The sequence below is a fragment of the Pomacea canaliculata genome, linkage group LG11 (assembly GCF_003073045.1).
Source record: "Pomacea canaliculata isolate SZHN2017 linkage group LG11, ASM307304v1, whole genome shotgun sequence".
Lineage (NCBI taxonomy): Eukaryota > Metazoa > Mollusca > Gastropoda > Architaenioglossa > Ampullariidae > Pomacea > Pomacea canaliculata.
Window position 1 is genome coordinate 21,012,425 of NC_037600.1, and position 18,622 is coordinate 21,031,046.

At 37.5% G+C, this 18,622-nt stretch overlaps 1 protein-coding gene across 2 annotated transcripts; it reads left to right on the top strand.

Annotated features, from left to right (window-relative positions):
• The first annotated feature begins 141 nt into the window (after positions 1-141).
• On the top strand, positions 142-17,919 carry LOC112575235 (hamartin-like). 2 transcript variants are annotated; one of them, XM_025256936.1, is made up of 22 exons: positions 142-447; positions 1,737-1,887; positions 2,253-2,356; positions 3,043-3,195; positions 3,516-3,660; positions 3,872-4,026; positions 4,308-4,381; positions 7,280-7,440; positions 8,228-8,404; positions 9,029-9,111; positions 9,948-10,350; positions 10,778-10,926; positions 11,255-11,816; positions 13,057-13,200; positions 13,608-13,774; positions 13,930-14,060; positions 14,301-14,397; positions 14,555-14,650; positions 15,015-15,156; positions 15,458-15,546; positions 15,703-15,771; positions 16,366-17,919. In XM_025256936.1, the coding sequence occupies exons 2-22, from the start codon at positions 1,752-1,754 to the stop codon at positions 17,056-17,058; spliced, it is 3,930 nt and encodes a 1,309-aa protein (XP_025112721.1). In that variant the 5' UTR covers positions 142-447; positions 1,737-1,751; the 3' UTR covers positions 17,059-17,919. The 2 variants fall into 2 exon arrangements, with proteins under 2 accessions (XP_025112721.1, XP_025112720.1); XM_025256935.1 differs by having other exon boundaries at positions 143-447; positions 10,775-10,926.
• The last annotated feature ends 703 nt before the right edge of the window (positions 17,920-18,622 follow it).

Consider the following 18,622-nt stretch of genomic DNA (forward strand, 5'->3'; position numbering starts at 1 on the left):
TGTAGATGTCGATGTTAGTTTGAAATTAAGCTGAACGTAATGATGTTTGCTCACGTAAAAGACATCATGACTTCCAAACAATGGCGACAGCCACTTTATTTAAAGTGTATTCTATATGACTAGAACGAGAGACAGGACAGTGTTTCGATGAAGAACTCTCGACTAGGGTCGACTGTGGCTTTCACGCGGTTAGATATTGCATTCCTTTTTTTTTTTCAAATGCGGAGAAGAGTAACGATGAGACAGAAAACAGTAGGAATCTTATTCTTGTGTCATGCTGCGTAAAAACTAGAACTGATGGCCTTAAAACACATGTCTGGTGAGTGGAGTTTCGCATACACATCCAACATCTTGACAATGGAGTCGCGCGCGCTAGCTTGTACTAAGAGTTATGTCCCGTGCAGCATTATGGGTGAACCCGTGACTGATGTCTGCAAACACCAGCAGGTAGGTGACAAACTTCGGGCTACACTTGTCAAAGCCTATCTATTATTTTGAAAGATGGAGTGGCTGCGTATCTGAAGACATTTAGGATCAGTTCTGTGTCCTGTTTAAGCTCAGATCTTCAGAACAAAATTCAAGTAAAATTGAAACATGGACATTGTCAACAACAGATGACGTTTCTTGCTTCTGTTGGCTGTCACTTTGTGTTGTTGAAGGTTGGGGGGGAGCAAAATCGATATATTTTTTACAAGTAAGCGCTATATGACTTAAGAGAACTATTACTTAATGACTCGAATAGTCGATCTTGTGGGCTCTGCTCTGATCTTCAAGTAGAAAAGAGATGTAATCCGTAGATAACTAATTCAATAATAATTGCAGAATTAAGATTAGACACGAGCTATGGAGAAAAAATATATGTAACATTCACAGATACAATCATACAGTTAATGGCTTGACAGTGACCGATAAACATAGCAAAATTATTTTTTTCTGCTTCACATACCGGCTAGAAATTCTTGGTGATCATTTTAGTGTTTGCTGTTGTCATTAGTATAGGTATAACAGCTAGGACCCTGGGCGAGTGTCATATGCGGGGCCGAGAGCCGTAAGTGTAGGCTATATACTGTACCACAAGAATCTGAGCAATAGTATGCGCATTTGGATAATACTGACAGCATGAACTTTACACATTTTTGCACCACAAGTAACTCAACTACTAGCTGCAACGACTTACACAATATTAATTAAGACCTTAATGAGACTGATATTAATGGACTAATCCATGGCATTCAGGCCATCAGATAAGCTTGGATAAATTACAGTAAAGTTTGCTTTGTCTGTCAGTGAAAAAGACTCAGAGAAAACTACAGGGGAGGGAAAGAGAGTATGATTTTACAATGCATATATGTACAGTTATGCAAACCGATTTTTTGTGTGTGTTGACATAAGGAAAATAAGGACAGCTCAGGAGGTTCATTCTTTGCCTGTTACTCTGTCTTTTTCTATAAATCATAATGTGTAGTTCATCCTTAAGTCTTGTGCATCTACAGACTCCTATTTTTCAGAAATACAAATGGCCTTTATAACTTCAGCCTCTGTGTTTATTTCCATAGTAAAAACATTTTTTAAATGATAAAAAATAATAAATTTCCAACTATTTTAATAATAATGATATCATCAGCAACTGGATTAGACAATCTTTAGATAGCAAAAGTAGATAAGATATTTTTCCCTTAAGAAGAAACATCACTTAAGTAGTAAACAATCATTAATAAGATTACTATAATGTGCAGGTTTCCTGAACAGATATGGCTGCTTCAGGCAGCCAGGTGGGGTCAGGGGACCGCCCTGTGCCTGTGGAAGAAATCTTCAGACTACTAGAATCCACGGATTTAACAATAGTAGATGATATCCATCAACTAATTTTGGAAAACTTGTCTCAAGGTGCATATACTCTGAGATCTGATTATGATGGGCTTCTTTTAAGTTTGTATATGTGTACATATCTAAATGGTTAATTTTGATTGTGTTTTTGACTTTGACACAGATGGTCATATTTTTTATTTGTTTCTTACTTTGGAAAGATTGGGGAAGGAGAATGGCAGATACATATATATCTAAAAATGCATGCAATATATATGTAGCCATCTGTGTTGTGAAGATATTTGTTTATATAAAAATAAAAATATCTGTGCATATTTTGTGTGTGCATGTGTGTCTATTGATAAAAAAGTGTATTTATATAGATGTAGGTGCACATATATATGTGCAGATTTTTGTGCAAATGTCTTCTCATATATGATGTGCAGGTAAGGAACTCTGGCTCATCAACACTCTTGTTGATTACTTCTTCAGCACACGTTCACTCAAGGCACAAGCATTACTTGCAGAAGTTCGAGAGCCACTAGATAAGGTGAGTGCATGAAAATATGTCAATGCTAGAAAAGGTGATAATAACTGAATGTCTTTATCAACTACTGTTTAACTGACCAGACTCTAACCCCTAGGCCACAGGCTTTTCTTTTCATGAATTTTTATCAATTTTCCAACAAATTTTTAAAAAAAAACACTGTCAGGTACAACAGTAGTTGTTTTTTTTTTGGTGGATATAAATCTTATAAAGACTAAAATTTTTAAAATCACAAATCTTGTCAGAAATTCAGTTTATATATATATATAAAATATGCAAAGGATAAATAACAACAGCATCTGCTTTATTGTTCAAAAAGCATCTTAATATACTGTTAAAATACTTTTATCTTTGAAAATCTTTGAAAATCGATGCGATTTGGATCTCTGATTTGTCATTTTCAAAAAGAACGATCCCCTAAACAGTTCCAAGGAAGGTAACTATAGCAAAATAATTCCTTAAAAGCCAAACTGAATGCAAAAAACATGTACTCTAAAGACACTATTTGTAGCAATAGTTAATGCTTCAAACTCAAAATGGGCTTCTGATTTATCAGGGAAGTTAAAAGCTTGCAAAAGAAGAGGGTGTGGATCTGTGTCTGAGAAAGTCACAGGTTACTGCTTTTACAACTGTTAGGCTACCTTTATTTTACTATGAAGTGGAATGATAAAGATAGATGCTGACTACAGGTGCTGATTGAAAAGATCCATGATGGACTGCGTAGTGGAGACACTCGACTTCAGGCAACACAGCTTCTGCTGTTTCTTGTAAACCAGCAGCCGCCATGGACACACAGCATAGTGACTCGATCTGTTTTCACCACACTTCTTAAGATCTTAAAGGTACTTCTATGGTGTAGCCAAAAAATAGTTTCAGTGCACAAAAATTGCAAAATGATTGATTCTCTGTTGATTTGATCGATTCTATGATCATTTTGTTGAAAAGTATTATCAGCTTAATTGCTGGTTTATGTGACTACCATTGTAGCAGTGTACATGTGTAGCATGTTAAGTATTACCAAAGTAAACGTATGGAGCAGCTTTCTCTCAAATTCATGTTTGTAATTTTATAATTTCTCTATTTATTGTGCTTACCAAGACATTCAAAAACTAAGTTTTGCCCCAACATCATCACTTTTGGACGATTATGTGACTGTCTGTAGTCCGAGACAGATGTTCCCATCCTCATGACAAGCATCTTGGTGCTAGTAATTTTACTTCCTGTTGTGCCCGTCAGCATTGAGCCACACTTAGCAGAAGTATTGGAAGCTTTTGCACGTGTGGTAGGACTTCTTGTTAAAAAGCCAGGTAAGCTTTTTTCAGCTAACAAATTGGTTTCATCATCTAAATTAAAATATTTGGTGAGAAAATAAACAAAGTTTATCAGAATACACCAAATAATGTTTAAATATTCATCTAGAACTTAAGTGACTTAATAGAAGGTATTTTCATATGTGGACTTTTTTTGTCTTGATAACAAAAGCATCATCAAAGGATAATTTTTTTTTTTCCACTTCAGCCAACTGCCCTGACATCTTCATCCTTCATCTCCATGTGGCTGTATATGGATTTTTTCTTCGCCTGTATGGGATGTTCCCTTGTACGCTTGTTTCTTTCCTGCGCATCAACTATGCGAAAAAGGAAAATCTTCATGCATACAATGAAGTTATTGTTGTGAGTGATTTTTCATACAACTACCATTGAGACCAGTTGTAAAGATGCAAAAGTTTTGGGATCAGATTATAGCGAGGTTGTAAACAAATAATAATAATAATAATTGAATTTATGAAGTGCATGTTGAGAAGGTTGTGGAAGCATATATTTCCTCTTTTTTGATTAAAGATCATTCGGTAGATGCACATTAGTGAGAATGGTATTGTTAGCACGGTGGCTAATTTTTATTGCTTTGAGAATGGCATTGTTAGCATGGTAACTAGTTTTCATTGCTCTTGCAGCCCATGTTAGAGAGACTGAGGTTTCATCCTAACCTTATCACTGGCAGCAAGGACACAGAGACAAGCAAAACAAGGTGAGTGATCAATGTTCAAAGGGTACAATGTGAGATTTTGTATTCTGAAACCCCAAGAAAAAAAAGGCTTTGGCTAAAGATCAAAGTTCATTTAGTTTTGCTGTTTCCACTGAAGGCTAGACACATCCCCTTCATTTTGACCAAAATTTTCATTTTTGGCTATTTTGAGATTACAGTGGAACCTCGGTTAACGAACTTAATCCGTTCCGGAAAGCTGTTCGTTATCCGAAATGTTCGTTATCCGAAACAATTTTTTCCATAAGAAATAAAGGAAACAGATTTAATTGGTTCCCAGCCCCTGTTGACTCGCTAATATTTGAAAGTTACAAGCTATATATATATATAGGTATTTGTTTTAATGAGAACAGTTATAATGCAATATAAATGGAGTTAAATAAACATAAAAACATTAACGAAAGCATTTAAATATAAGAACACTTGCCGTTTTGACGGCGTGGTTGGAAGCAGGTGTGGGGAGGAAGGGGTGGAATTACTGCTTTGATTCCCCCTCCATGAGCACACGTGACATTATAAAATCGGGGGTGACTTCCCTTTTCTGTAGCTTTGAGGTTAAAGGAAAACACTTGTACAATATGTCTAGCTGTTCCCTCTGCCTTTTTTGTAAAACTCTTCGCTAATACGACATCACACATCCGACAGACGCATGCCACCTTCATACTTTGAAATCCTTTCCTTTTTCAATTCATTTGTTGGCCGCTTCCTTGTCATTACCTCACTACTATTAATTGCTCTTAATCTTCTTTGGAGCCATGATTGAGGATTGTCTTATTAAAATAAAGCACAAAAATCACTTAATAAGAAGGATGCGCATAGATAAGGAACAACTGATCGTAACTGTGTCTCGAGCGCGAATGATGACATGCTGGTCGGTCACGTGTGGTTCACGTGGCTGTTCGTTATCCGAAATTTTGTTCGCTATCCGAGACAAACTTTTAACGAAATTTTTGTTCGTTAACCGAAATATTTGCTATCCGAGGCGTTCGCTAACTGAGGTTCCACTGTATGGCATAATATGAATGTTCAAGTGTCTTCTATCCACTCTCCAGGTGATTTTTTTTCATAAAACCATGTAGAAATATGTATTTTTTTTCACTAAAGACTGATTCATATTTTCTTTTGCCAAGCGCAGAATTAGCAAGAGTAAAGAATGTTTTGGACATAGCAACACACTCGGCCTTTTGAGAAACTGGGTCACATTGCATACTGTAAGAGCTTTCAATTGCATTTTAAAGAAACACCAGGTCAAGGCCGATAGAAGGTTCTCATTCTATGACTCCCGCTCTTTTTTAGATAAGACAAAGGGTCAGAAATGTCCTAAAATAGCCACAAAAATCATACATCTTTAATCTATGTGACTACAGAGGTAATTCATAAAATAATCCTAGGATACAGAAGAACAGAATATGAGAAGCTGCTCAAAATTCTGGTGCATTCAATTATGTATGTCTAGATTCCATGAATGGGTTATACTCCCCAAAGACTTCCTTCCTGAGGGTTCAGTTCTGTGTGCAGTTTCTTTAATGAAGAAGCATTTGAACTTATTTCCTTAATGAAAGAATTAGATGTTGATGTTCATCCCATCACCCTGCAACTGCTGGCTAAGAAAGATGAGCACAGAGTGTTTCCCACTAATGCTGCTACTTCAGTAGATGCTCACAACTAACTAAACCTATTGCTGTGTAGCACAATGTTTGCAAACACCTTTTTTATGTTGCTGTGTATTTCTTTACAGCCTAATCAACATTTGCACACACAACAGCATCCATGCTAACTTTTCAAAAAGTGAAATAGTTTTATTAGTTATGTTTAAGTTATACATTGGAAAACATTAAAAGGTGGTTATATTTTTATCAAACACATAAATTTCATGAAAGGCTTAGAACAGAGTTACTAAGGCAGGGTTTCTGCTAAGGCTAAATTCTTTGGGGTTCGAGGGACCCCTTTTTCAGATTTTAAGGGGTCCCTGTTCTTTGCCCAAATTTGAAGGGGACCCCATTGACGAAAATTGAAGGGGTCTTCCGAACTTTTAATGCGTACTGTACGCAATTTTTTGCGTAAGCAGAAGCCCTGCTAAGGTCTCACCTTTTTGTTTCTTGCTTTCTCAGTTTCTTGTTTTTGTTAGCTTGTTTACTTCAGAACCTTATAACTTTTTATTGACGTGTAATAAAGACCTGAAATTTGCTTGAGTTTTTCTTTATACATATTTAAACATTTCTATGAGAAATTTTTAATTTGATGTTACATTGTTTTACCAAAAAAAAAATTCATAAAAAGTAACTAAGTTGATTTTGCTCATTTTTCCTCATACGATTGTAGATCTTTCCTTTAGTTAATTATTTCGAAAAGAATTTAAAGTCTACTACTCACAAAATTAACGAAGTTTTACGCTGTTAAATAAAAAGAAATAAAATTTTGGATCATTTCCATGACAACCAATAGTGTGAAATGTGAAATAAAACCATTTTTTGGAACTTCCATTCAAGGGCAAAATAGTTTATGTAAAAAAATTAGCGATATCATGAAAACATAAATTTTCCTTTTCGGGACTTATCAGGCCTTAAAATCATGAAGATAATGAGTTACTCCTAATCCTGACTCATGAACAAGCCGTCATTGACATTCATTGTGGAAGAGGAAATCTTGAATCTAGTGCACATCTTATTGAGAGGTCATATTGCTTCATATTGAGGTCCTATGGCCCAGTCGAACATAAATTCAAGTACTTGAGTCCATGAGATTTTCACTCAAATTTTGAGAATTTCTGTCTTACATTTAATAAGACCTATTCATTTCAAACTAGTTTTACACATATTAGCCTTTAATGTAGGCGTTCTGACGGACATGACTGTAGGTGCTTCAGATGTTTATGCTCACTAGGTGGCAGCGACTGGAGCCCCAGGATGTGGTGGTCAGCTGTGCAAAGATGTGCTTGGATGTCATTGAGGGTGTGTGCGAAGAGCTGAGGTGTCCCCTCATCTCAAGTGTTGTGCCTCGCCCTCTGAAGTGTCAGGAACTCTCTGGCAGAAAAGATGTACAGGGTGTGTGATTGTTGGCAGTTGTAATGATTAGTTGTTACATGATAGACCTCTCAGGACAGCATTATGCTTCAGGGCAACTGTTGACTACTCAAAGCCTTATGATCACAGAAGAACTTTTTTTGTTTTGTTTTGGTGGCTGCTTATACTCTTCTATGAAATAAAATCAGGCATGTTATTAATAGTGATCAACATGGTGGCTGCTGGAGCAGAAGATCACCAGTTTGAGGCTTGCCTAGGACAGTGACCAGATGTAGATAGATATCTGATTTATTAGAAAACATGTAAGGTGGCTTTTAGAGCACTAGACATTTACAATTTGCTGCCTTTATAGTCAAGAGGCTCTAAACCCCTTTACTTTATCTTTTTAATTGATATGAACTTTAACTTTCATTAAACTGCAGAATATTTTGTAATTGTAACGAGGAATGACATAACTTACCTAAAATTTTGTAAGAAGCTAAATACTTTATTTCCTAAAAACACTTGCAAAGCTCAGGTTCTGCTTTATGAACTGGCATTATTAGCCAGCAGCAGCCATTTAACAAAGCATTTCATTTTTAATCAGCATCAACTTCTGTATTTTCACCCCCAAATTTTTCTTGGGATGAAAACACAGATCATGACTGTGTACCAGCTTCCCGTGTCATTTTATCTCAAGAGGTACACATTGTTTTATCCAGTAAATACTGTTTATTGTAGTGGTGATGAAGTTAATGTTTCAGACAATTTTGAACCTTGTACACATTGATGACATAAGCAACTGATGTCAATGATGTGTCATTTTCAGAAAAGAGCTGGCAGGAAAAGCTGGATGCTGTGGACCACATGTTCCCTGTAGTAGAGGACCCAACAGCCATGGTATTCAGCCCTTCACAGCTAATAGGATTGTCAACTCCACCTACATCCGAGCGAGCTACACCAGCTATTGTGTATGACCAGGGTACTTCTGGGCAAACATCAGTAGGTGAGACATATTGTTTCAGTGTTGTGCTTTGGGGCAGTATTTTCCTTCACATAGAATTATGAATAAATCACAGAAGAAAAATACAAATCATGTAGAGAAATTTAGCAAAGGGACCTGAAAACAAATGTTTTGATGTTGGGAGTAGGTTTAGGTTGGAGGTCTCATCTTGTAAGACAGTTCTTCATAACTAGACATGAACAAGTGGATATTTCATCATTATTTGTTATCAGCTGATACTAAGAGAACAGTAACAAGATGATTAAAGTATTTTCTTATCAGCAAGGATTAAGGTCATGGAAGTATTCATGTGAATTGATGTGTACTTTTTCTGTGCCTGATAAATAAAGCTGCTAGTGTGTCTATAGGAGTCTAAAATTTAAAAAAACAAGCAACAGTATTAAACGAAGATCCGAAAACATTGCATTTAATGGGGAATGCTAATGAAACGGTAACATAATAAGTGCCCATTATAATTAAAGCCATTAAACATCCGTTAATTTTGTGACTTTTCGTGCTTTATTTGTAAAATAAAATATTTTTGATGATGTAGTTTGATATTTGACTATACCTATATGGTATTAAATCTTGATTTTTATTTATTTGTTTCGATATATCTGTCCGCAGTGTTTGGTCCTCACCATATTGCAATGCCGACCCCAGAGCTACCATCAACTGATCCATCAGCACTCACAGAAGAGCCTGACAAGGTTAATCCTTTTTTTTTTTTCCTTTGATATCTTTTAATGAGTATCTAATTCAAGTAAAAAATGAGAAAAAAACAAACAAAAATAACACCAATGTGAGCCTCTTGTAGTGTTTCAGGTACAAAAAAAAAAGTTTTTGTGAAAATTTGCTTTGTCCTGATGAAATGCGATCACAATACAGGTAGTCCTCGACTTACGACGGGGATCCGTTCTTAATGCGGCGTCGTAAACCGAATTTCGACGTAAGTCGGATCATACGTTCATACAGTACTGTACCATAGTAACAGTACAGTACTGCAAACACTTAGCCTATCCAAACACCTATCCTAACACAGTGCCCTACATAATTATCAATAAACATAAGTACAGTAAGATATTGTACAGTACTGTACGCTTTGTTATCACTGTCGCTTTCATAGGAGCAGATCCTGTCACGTGTTCAAGGATGCGATCTTTATCCTTGATAATCGTAGCGACAGTCGAACGACTAAGTCCTAATGACCTGCTAATTTCTGTTGCTGTTTCCCCTTCTCAGATTGCCTTATGATATCCACTTTCACCTCCATGGTGATGGCCTTCCTTTTCTTTGATGCACTGACCTCGTAAGTCGGAATGAGTGTCGTAACCACGAAACGACGTAACTCGAGACCGTCGTAACCCGAGGACTACCTGTATATATGATATTTAGAAAGTAAAAAGGCTACAATTTAACAAAAATACTGCTGAGAACTAAGTTGTGTATGCAGATGTAGTTTCTAGTTAACATGGAGGAAAGCACTGTGTATCCAAATGGAGTGGCAGTGAACATTAAGTGGCATTAATTTCTTTGTTTTGAGCAGAGCCTAGCAGGGCACAACATTAAATCAGCTTCAGTCTACCGAAGTGGTCTCAAGGGCACACCAGGATGCAGTGCATTTGTCTCCCCCTTTACAGTGAGGGCTCCTCCACCCTCACAAGCCCCAAGTGTCGATCCTTCGCCCATGCGACCTCAAGCAGAAACCGTTGAGTCATCCACGTTTCAGTTTTGTGAATATACAGCTGCACGTGTGCTGCAGTTTGACAGATCACCAGAGTCAAGAGCAGTGGAAAGACTGAAACATACAGAACTTGGAGACCTCACAGTACCACAGGAAGCAGGGAGACTAGGGGAACTAAGAGAGGATCCAGAGTTGGCACTAACTGTGCCAGGTGCTGTGGCTGAGGACATTATTGTACCAGTTGTACAGACATCACAAGAATCAGGCAAGTTTTGGTGAAGTCTGTGGATCTTCATGGGTCAGTTCAGATGTGAGGAAGCAACATTCCTCCTGTAGGCTTATTGCAATATATCAAACCTGTATTCACAAGTCATAAAGGTTAGCGCATAGGCATTAAACAAATGTGAACTTTACATTTCCTTGTTATTTCTTGCCTAGGGTATTGTAATCACTGTTAGATATTTGTAGGTGGAGTATTTAAAGGTATTCTTGAGAAGAAATATTTCTCTAGTGCCTAGAGGTATGCTGCATGCATGTGTGTGTGTTAATGCACATGCAAGTGTGCCGATGTGCACATATATGTGATGTGATTTTTTTAAACTTTGGCCAGTTTGGAGTGGCAAGGTATAAAACTAGATAGGCTAAAGGCAATGTATTATTTTAAGTTTGTATATTTTGCTTTACATTAGTAGATTCTCTGGATCAAGAAGTCAGCCATTTTACAGAAGTCGACAAACAGTTTAATGGCAGCATTAGTGTTGACAGCAGTACTGATGATACAAGCCAAGTGGACCCTCAGCAACATCTGACAGCACAGTCCATTATTCAGTTTATGAGAAAGGTAGGTTGATTATTCAAGGCATTGAAAGGAAATAGAGTAGAACAGAGGAGGAAATGATCGGCCTCCAAAGTTGACAATTTTCAGACAGACTTTTCAGCAGTGTGACACAGATTTTTAAATAGTATGTAGGAGTGGTTGGGGGTAAAGGCAGTTGAGAACAAAGAGTGAAAAAGAAGAATAAAAAAAGTGAATAAAGAAGGAAACTAGATATTTGATGGCTTCAGAAAAAGACTGTTTAACATGGCAGTCTCTGAATGCTGGAAGAATGCTTGGGATAGTGATAGATTAAAAGTATGTTTCCAAAATAGCAGATTTTTTCTTGGTGCAGGTAAATCGCATTCGTTTCAACAGCATGAGCACCCAGGCTGGTGAGCCCTTGACAGGTCCTCATGAAAAACATCCACGCCCTGGTCGAGCAAGGTCGTGTCCTACTCTGCCCCGCCAGGAACCCACAGTTCCTGAGCAAGACTCTTGTCATTTGTCCTCCTCCTCTGATACAGGCTCCGTTGAAGCAAGCACCACAGTGGAGACTCTGTTGGAAATATCTGTCCCTGTGAATGACAAAGAAGTTCAGTTTGGTGAGACTGGCAGCTTAGAATTGCCATTGCAGACACCGCCCCACGCCAGCAGCAGACAAAGCAGGAATGGAAAAGATGGCAGCCTACCATCGCTGAACTCAAGTAATCAGCACCAAGCATGTGGTAGTATGGGGGTCCCTCCAGCCATTAAAGAGTTTGCTGCATTCTTCCAGACTCTCCTGGCACCAGTGAAAGTGGCTGTGTGTGAGCAATGTTATCAGGTGTTCCTGGAGGCCGGTGTGTCTGGGGAGACAGGGCAGCAGCTGTGTGATGGAAAACATCAGTCTTTGGGAACATGGCTGAGATGCTTTTGTGAGTTCATCTTTGGGAACTTCTTTTATTTCCAAATGGTCTTGTGTGTGCACAGTACTACCTTTTTAGTCAAAATCTCTGTTTTACAAACTTAGCTGGTAATATTATTGCGGTGTTCTCTGTATGTCATTGAAAATTGAATGGCATTTGTACTTTGCTGTGTGCCCTATAATTTGCTTGAAAGAGATTGGGATTGTTCTTAATCATTTGCTTTCATTCTGTTTTCTTAATTATCTGCAGCAAGCAGTGAATTCATATGTACTGTCCTGTCCCACTGCAAAAGTCTCATTGAACACTTCCCCAATCCAAGAGAAGACAATTATTAACCCTACTGTATATTGCTATTCTAAGTGACGAATCTAAGATAAAAGAACTCCCACCCATGGCCCATGAAACTATTTCATTGATTCCTCCTACTCTTTCTGCTATCTAATTTACATGTTATGGTTATGTTTGCAACAAGCAAAATGGAAGAGTTTTCTACTTTGCTGTGAGTAAAAGGCAGTGTTCAGAGTATTTTTCAGTGTTCTGGTTGCTTTTCTGTTTACGCTAATAATGTCAATGATAAGCAGTTTACAACCTGTAAATCATAGTAGTTGTCATTTAGAGGAATAAGGGAAAGTGTATTTGAAGAATGTTTATATTTCAATACTTTTTCTATGGAGAGTTTGCATGTTGAAGCAAGGATCAGAACAGTTTTTTTCATGTAACAAGAACTTGGTTCAAGATTATTGTGATGGATCAAAGCAACTCCTCCAGAGTTTTGACCAGCGGACACTATCAAAAGTCAGTTCATTGTCTGTTATGATAAACATATCCTACCAGGGAGTTTTGTTGCCTCCCTTTAGGATTCTAACTCTGTGTACATGAATGCACAAGAAGAGAATGACCTTTGATGTTACAGTGGTGCCGCTTTTAAATGGTTGTGTGTGATGTGATTGTGTGTGGTTCTTGTTGGTGGGGATCTTCGTGATATGGGTATGAGTATGTGAAGGTCTGGTTGGTGCTGGTGTGCAAAAGTGTCATCAGCTTACAGCTGGGCAGACAGCTTAATTACACTCTGGAACAAATATAATTGTCCAGAATTGTATCTTTCAATTGTTCTCGAAGATATAAATGACATGCTTTAAAATCTGTCAGTATGTTACAGTCTCGCAATTTTTGGTATGCTAGATTCAGTTTTTTGCAAATCTTTTTTTCAGTAAAGTGTTTATTTTTAGTGAAACTTCTTTGTTGGCAGGCTCAGAAACATCTGTTTTCTCCAGCCTATCACCCCCAGAACTACTAGACCGACACCTCTCCCGCAGCAGTGACTTGCATGCCAAAGAACTTGCACGCATTCCCCTGACAAGTTGGGATAATGTCAGTTGGACACACTTTGGAGGTTAGTCTTTACTTTTACAGAGAAGGTGAAAAAGCACATCTTTTCTTATTGTTTGAAATTAAATTACATCATTTGTGCTCAGCTTTAGAGAAAATTAGTAGATAACTGAACATATCAAAGCTTTTCATGAGGTAACAATGCAAATCGTTCAGAACATTATTTTGTAGGTAGTTAATGGACATCTTTGGCAACCAACCTTAATTGAATTAAACCATGTGGAATTGGAGGTGACATGTATATCATCAGCTTGTTTGCAAATTTTCTTTCCAGGGAAATAGAACAAAACATATTTAGAGGTGGTTTTGGGGAGGCGGAGAGAACTTTTCTTTAGAAATAAACAGGAGTTGAAAGTGAGTGCACAAAACAATAAGTCCTGCCTGATGCATGTAATGCTGACTACATCCCAGGTGTGCCACCAGCTGATGAAATCAACATTCTGCGTGGCCAGATCCTGCTGCTGCACAACCAGCTGATGTATGAGCGGCACAAACGCAACAACCACGCCATGCGCAACCGCCGTCTCCTGCGGCGCATAGCTCATGCCACGACTCTGGAGGAGCAGGTACAGTCGCTGGTAAGTTATAAGTTTCAGTTTTCGTAAACTGTTTCAAAGCATATCAGTCCTTTCTGATTAGAGATTATAAATCTTTATAAATCTTTCCTGAGACTGGCTTTTCAAATCACTTCCTCTTCTTTTGGAAATCTGAACTTTTGTAATGCATTTTGCAGACATCACAACTGCAAAACAGTGAGAAACACATCCACAACCTACAAGTGTCCCTCAAGCTTCTGCAGGACAAAAATCACCAGCTGGAGCAGAAACAGGAGTCAGACGAATATGAGAGATTGTTTGCATTTAGGTCAGACTAGTGGTGCAAATTTATGTTCCTTTGTATTAAAAACTGAGACTGTGACAATTCTTATTTTGTTATCAATTTTCATCAACACATTAAATGGTTTGGTAATCATTAAGCCATCAGTATTAAAAGATCATAACATTAAAAATGTTAATCCAAAACACTTTCAAAATTAGCAATTATAATTAACTAGGAAAAAAAAAGAATTTCATTTGCTTCACAAAAGCTGCATGCATGTTGTAGGACAACACTCCAACAAAATAAAGATTTGACCGAAGGAAACTTGGAGCTGAAAAATTTGCTACTGGTTCAGAAAGCTGAAAATGATGAACTAAAAAAGGTATGGTACTTTACTTCTGATAGAAGTCTATTGGCTAGCAATTAGCTAACCCTAACTATATTGCAGTGCATTTTTGATTATTTACTGTCAAAATATCCCCCATGCCATGCTTTTTATTATATGCTGAAGTAGATCTGACCATATACATTTTCAACAGGAGCTGCAACAAGTGAGGGCAGGGATGTTTCAGCTGGAAAAGTCAAATGAAATTTTGCAGAAGAAACTTCAGGAGGCTCACAAGTGGCGGGAACAGGTCAGTGTTTACCTTAGTGCTGCAGACCTGAATGTTTTCAGGCTCTTCTTTCTTTTAATACTTCAAGTGCATCTGTTTATTTTTGCATTGTGTTAGCATTTGCCTCCATTTTATGAGTTTAAATTATGAAATAAATTTTTTTGACAGTCTTTGAATCATCTTCCTTATTGTCATGAAAAGTGCAAAATTGTGCTGTATACAAGCATGTAGTTTTATATTTTTCTTTAGAAAATTCTATTGATTATGATTTCTGAAGAGTTAAAAATAGTAACAGACTATTGGAGAAGTGAGCATTGGAGTCTTAGTAAACATAGCAGCAATCTACATGCATGTGAGAATATGAAACTTTTTGCGTTTTTTGAAGGTTTTGCAGCTGCAGAAGGAGGTGCTGTTGATGGGGGAGGCACAGGAACATTTGCAGGAGCGTCTGCAGCAGCAGCGTGCGCATCACTCCTCCAACAGCCCTCAATCATATCTTGTGCAGGCTTTGCAGGCAGAGATTGAAGGTGAGATCACAGCAGTCCATCCTCCAAACGAGAAATCAGAAACTTGGAGATTGTATGTTTACAGCAGTCGATGGTTGCTATCATTGTTGTCGACATCCACAACAATTGTTTGAAAACCAAAAGCTTTTTTGATAATCAAAATTATTGTTTGAATTTTCCATTAGAACATTTGAAAATGAAAATTTTAAAAGAATGGTGTTACAAGTATCCAAACAAAATTCATTTCTTTCCTCCTGAGTTCTTTTGAAGGTACAAAAAAAACTGCAGTATATTTATTATCTTTTGAAATGCTTATTTGCAGACCTTAGAAAGCAGCTACGTCAGGCCATACCCATGGTAGAAGCATTACAGGTTAAAGTTACAGCAATGGAAGACATAATCAAAAGCAAAGTGAGTCTTTAATGGAGTTCATGAAAATGATGTGCAGTTTGTGTCCACCTACTTCTTGCATTCATTGTTGATGTGAACGTTGGTATGCATAGTTTTATGTGAATGTTGGGAAGCTTAAATCCATCAAAAAAAATTCCTGGCTGCTTTTGTTTTCAGGACATTGCCATTGCAGAGATGAAAAATACTTTCCAGAACACCAAGATTATGTACACAAATGAAATTCAGGTAAAGTATATTGCTTAAAGTAGATAAAACTTTTTCAGCACTGTGTGTTGGATTCCCACAGACCATTAAACTTTCTTTGAATTGTTCCTACATGTGACTCCAACTTGCAATGCTTATTTGCTTACTTAAGTAATCCTTTGGGCCATCAGTATTTATCACATTTACTTTTTACTGTGAGCTACTGATACTCAGATTCTGTATTTCTTAAACAATGTTCCAGAAATTATTCACAAAATCCACACAATCCTAGTACTTTGCCATACCCTTCCCCACTTTTTCCACTTGTTATTTTCCTACTTGTCTTCCTTTGCAAAATCACCATTCTCTCTCTTCTTGTTACTTTTCCTCTTTGCATTTTCTGTATTTGTCATTAGTATTGTTTATGCTCCATTGTTCATGTGTTGTTTGTTTGTTCTTCTGTCCCTCATATATTGTCCCTGTCTTGTTCTTGTTCTTAAGTGCTACGAGCATGCTTCTTACGAGTGTGAGTATGCAGTATGTAAATCTTATATTTATTATTATTAAATGATTGATTGTCATTTTGTGGACATCTTATAGGCTGTGAATGATGTTGTTTTGTGTAATTTCTTACAGGCTGTGAATGACAAGTACCAGGCTATGCTGCACATCAACACCCAGCTAGAGGCTCAACTGTTGCAGCAATATGCAGACAATGACCGCCTCAAGTATCGTTTGAAGGAGCTGGACCCCAACCCAAAAGGTGTATGGAGACGAGAGGTAAAGTCACCAAATGCAGGAAAAGAAACAGCAGAATTATGGGACCGAACCAAGGTGCAAGGCGAACTCAGCAAACAGTCTTCGACAGAGGACACAAAGTCTCAGAAAGACCAGAAAGGCTCACCATCTGCTCAGGAGATATCTTCAATATCTTTGATGTTGTCACTTGAAAGTAGTGGCTCATCCCCTCACAGACAGACTGCTGAGAGATCTGCTTCATGTGGCAGTTCTCCCCACACATTGACGGCTCAGGACCATGAGAGCTGTGGCATTGAGCGGTTGGCAACAGTGCAGTCTTCACATCAGACTCCTTGTGCCTCCCATGAAACCCCTGTGTCATCTTCTGTGGGAATGACTGAAACTGAAGCTGAAGAGTTGAAGGAAAAGCTTAATGTTCAAGCTGATGCTACCTTGTTGTCTGGTGGCCTGTCTGTCTTTAGTTCTTCTGGTATGTTTTTGGCAGACCCAGAAGACAGACGCTCCTTTTCTACTCACAGTGACATCACCAGTGACAGTGGCATTTTCAGTAAAGGAGATCCCATCACCTGACATGCCAATGTATTATGTGGTTATAGAGTAGCCCCTCCACTGATGACACTGGATGATGTGCCAAAAATATCTAAACTTCTGATCCTGGTCTCACCTTGTCAGTATTGAAAAAAAATGTTTTTAATCTGCATTTATTAAATGCTTTTGGCCTAGCATATCACATTAACTTACACTATTAACATTCATATTTAACAAAAATTAGATACTAATGAATACTGGTATAATGGTGTGGCTGTGGGGACAATCAGTTTGTGACACAAGGTACTCTGACAAAATGTTGTTTAACAGTTTCCTTCCATCCTCTCCCATCCTGATTAAAGTAATTTAGAATTTTCTGAGGTGAACGATTCTCCTTAAAGCCCATTTGGAGGCAGAGGTGAGGTTGTGTGAAAAGAAGTAACAGACATTTTCAAATGAAAAGTTTATTGTTCAAGAAAGAGTTTATAGAGATCATGTGCTAATGTCCCCTTTGTTTCTGTGTTGTATGGCAAGGTTTTAATGATGGCAACAGGTAGTTTTCCTGTTGAAGAATGTCACACTGTCTGTAAACTCTCTTATTAAGTTTCAATACAGAATTATAATTATTTGAGGAAAGACACCACAGAAGAGTTGATAAAATCTCTTAGATGTAAAGCCCTGTGACTGTATCAAACCTGTCTCAATTGGACGAGTCATTCCCTTGCAATGAAAATTGCATGAATTGTAAAGTTGCTTGTAGCTGCTGTTAACTTACACAAACACAAGCTGGTATTTGCTAATTTTTGTATATGGAACTCGGTTTCTTTGTACTGCACTTCATATCTGTACTCAAGTCTAGTTCTGTCATGAATAGACTGGCTGCTTTTGACAGCTGCAAACTTTTTTTCAGCATCAGTGACCTCATTTTATGTTTGCATAAATTGCTGATGTCCAAAACCAGACTTTTTTTTAAGAAACCATGCTTGCTTCTTAAATAGTGACCATTGTCCTCCAAAATATTAAAACATTTATCCAGACTGACAATTAACATAATACTGAGACAAATTATAATCGTTGGCAGTAGCTAGACACCATTCTTCAGTCATGCTAGACATTAAATGTGACAACATGTTTAAACAGCCAATTAAGTTCAGCGGTAATACCAGCTTTTGACATGTAGACTGATGTTTTTTGAATCTGGGTTTTTGCATGGCACTAAGGAAGCAACTTGGTTTCCCTTTAGAAGCAGCAGTTTATCACTGCACATCTGTGCTCTCAGAATAGTCTGTATCACACTTTACAAGAAACAACTCTTAATATTTTTCAGACTACAAAGTAAATAATCCCTTTTCTAACAATGTTTAGTTATTTGCATCTAAATTAACCTAGAGCTCTCAAGATGGGGAAATATGCTAAGAAAATAATGTGATTAGCATAATGCACTGGATATAGAGTAGGATTACTAACTTTAGATCATTTATAATTTTCCATATTTCTTCTTAAATGGGTGCCACATTCTGTTGAACTTTATATCTGGGTGGGAGGATGGGGGTGTGTGGTGGCTAAGGGTACAAGTACACTCATGAAGACTCTAGAAGAGAAGCAT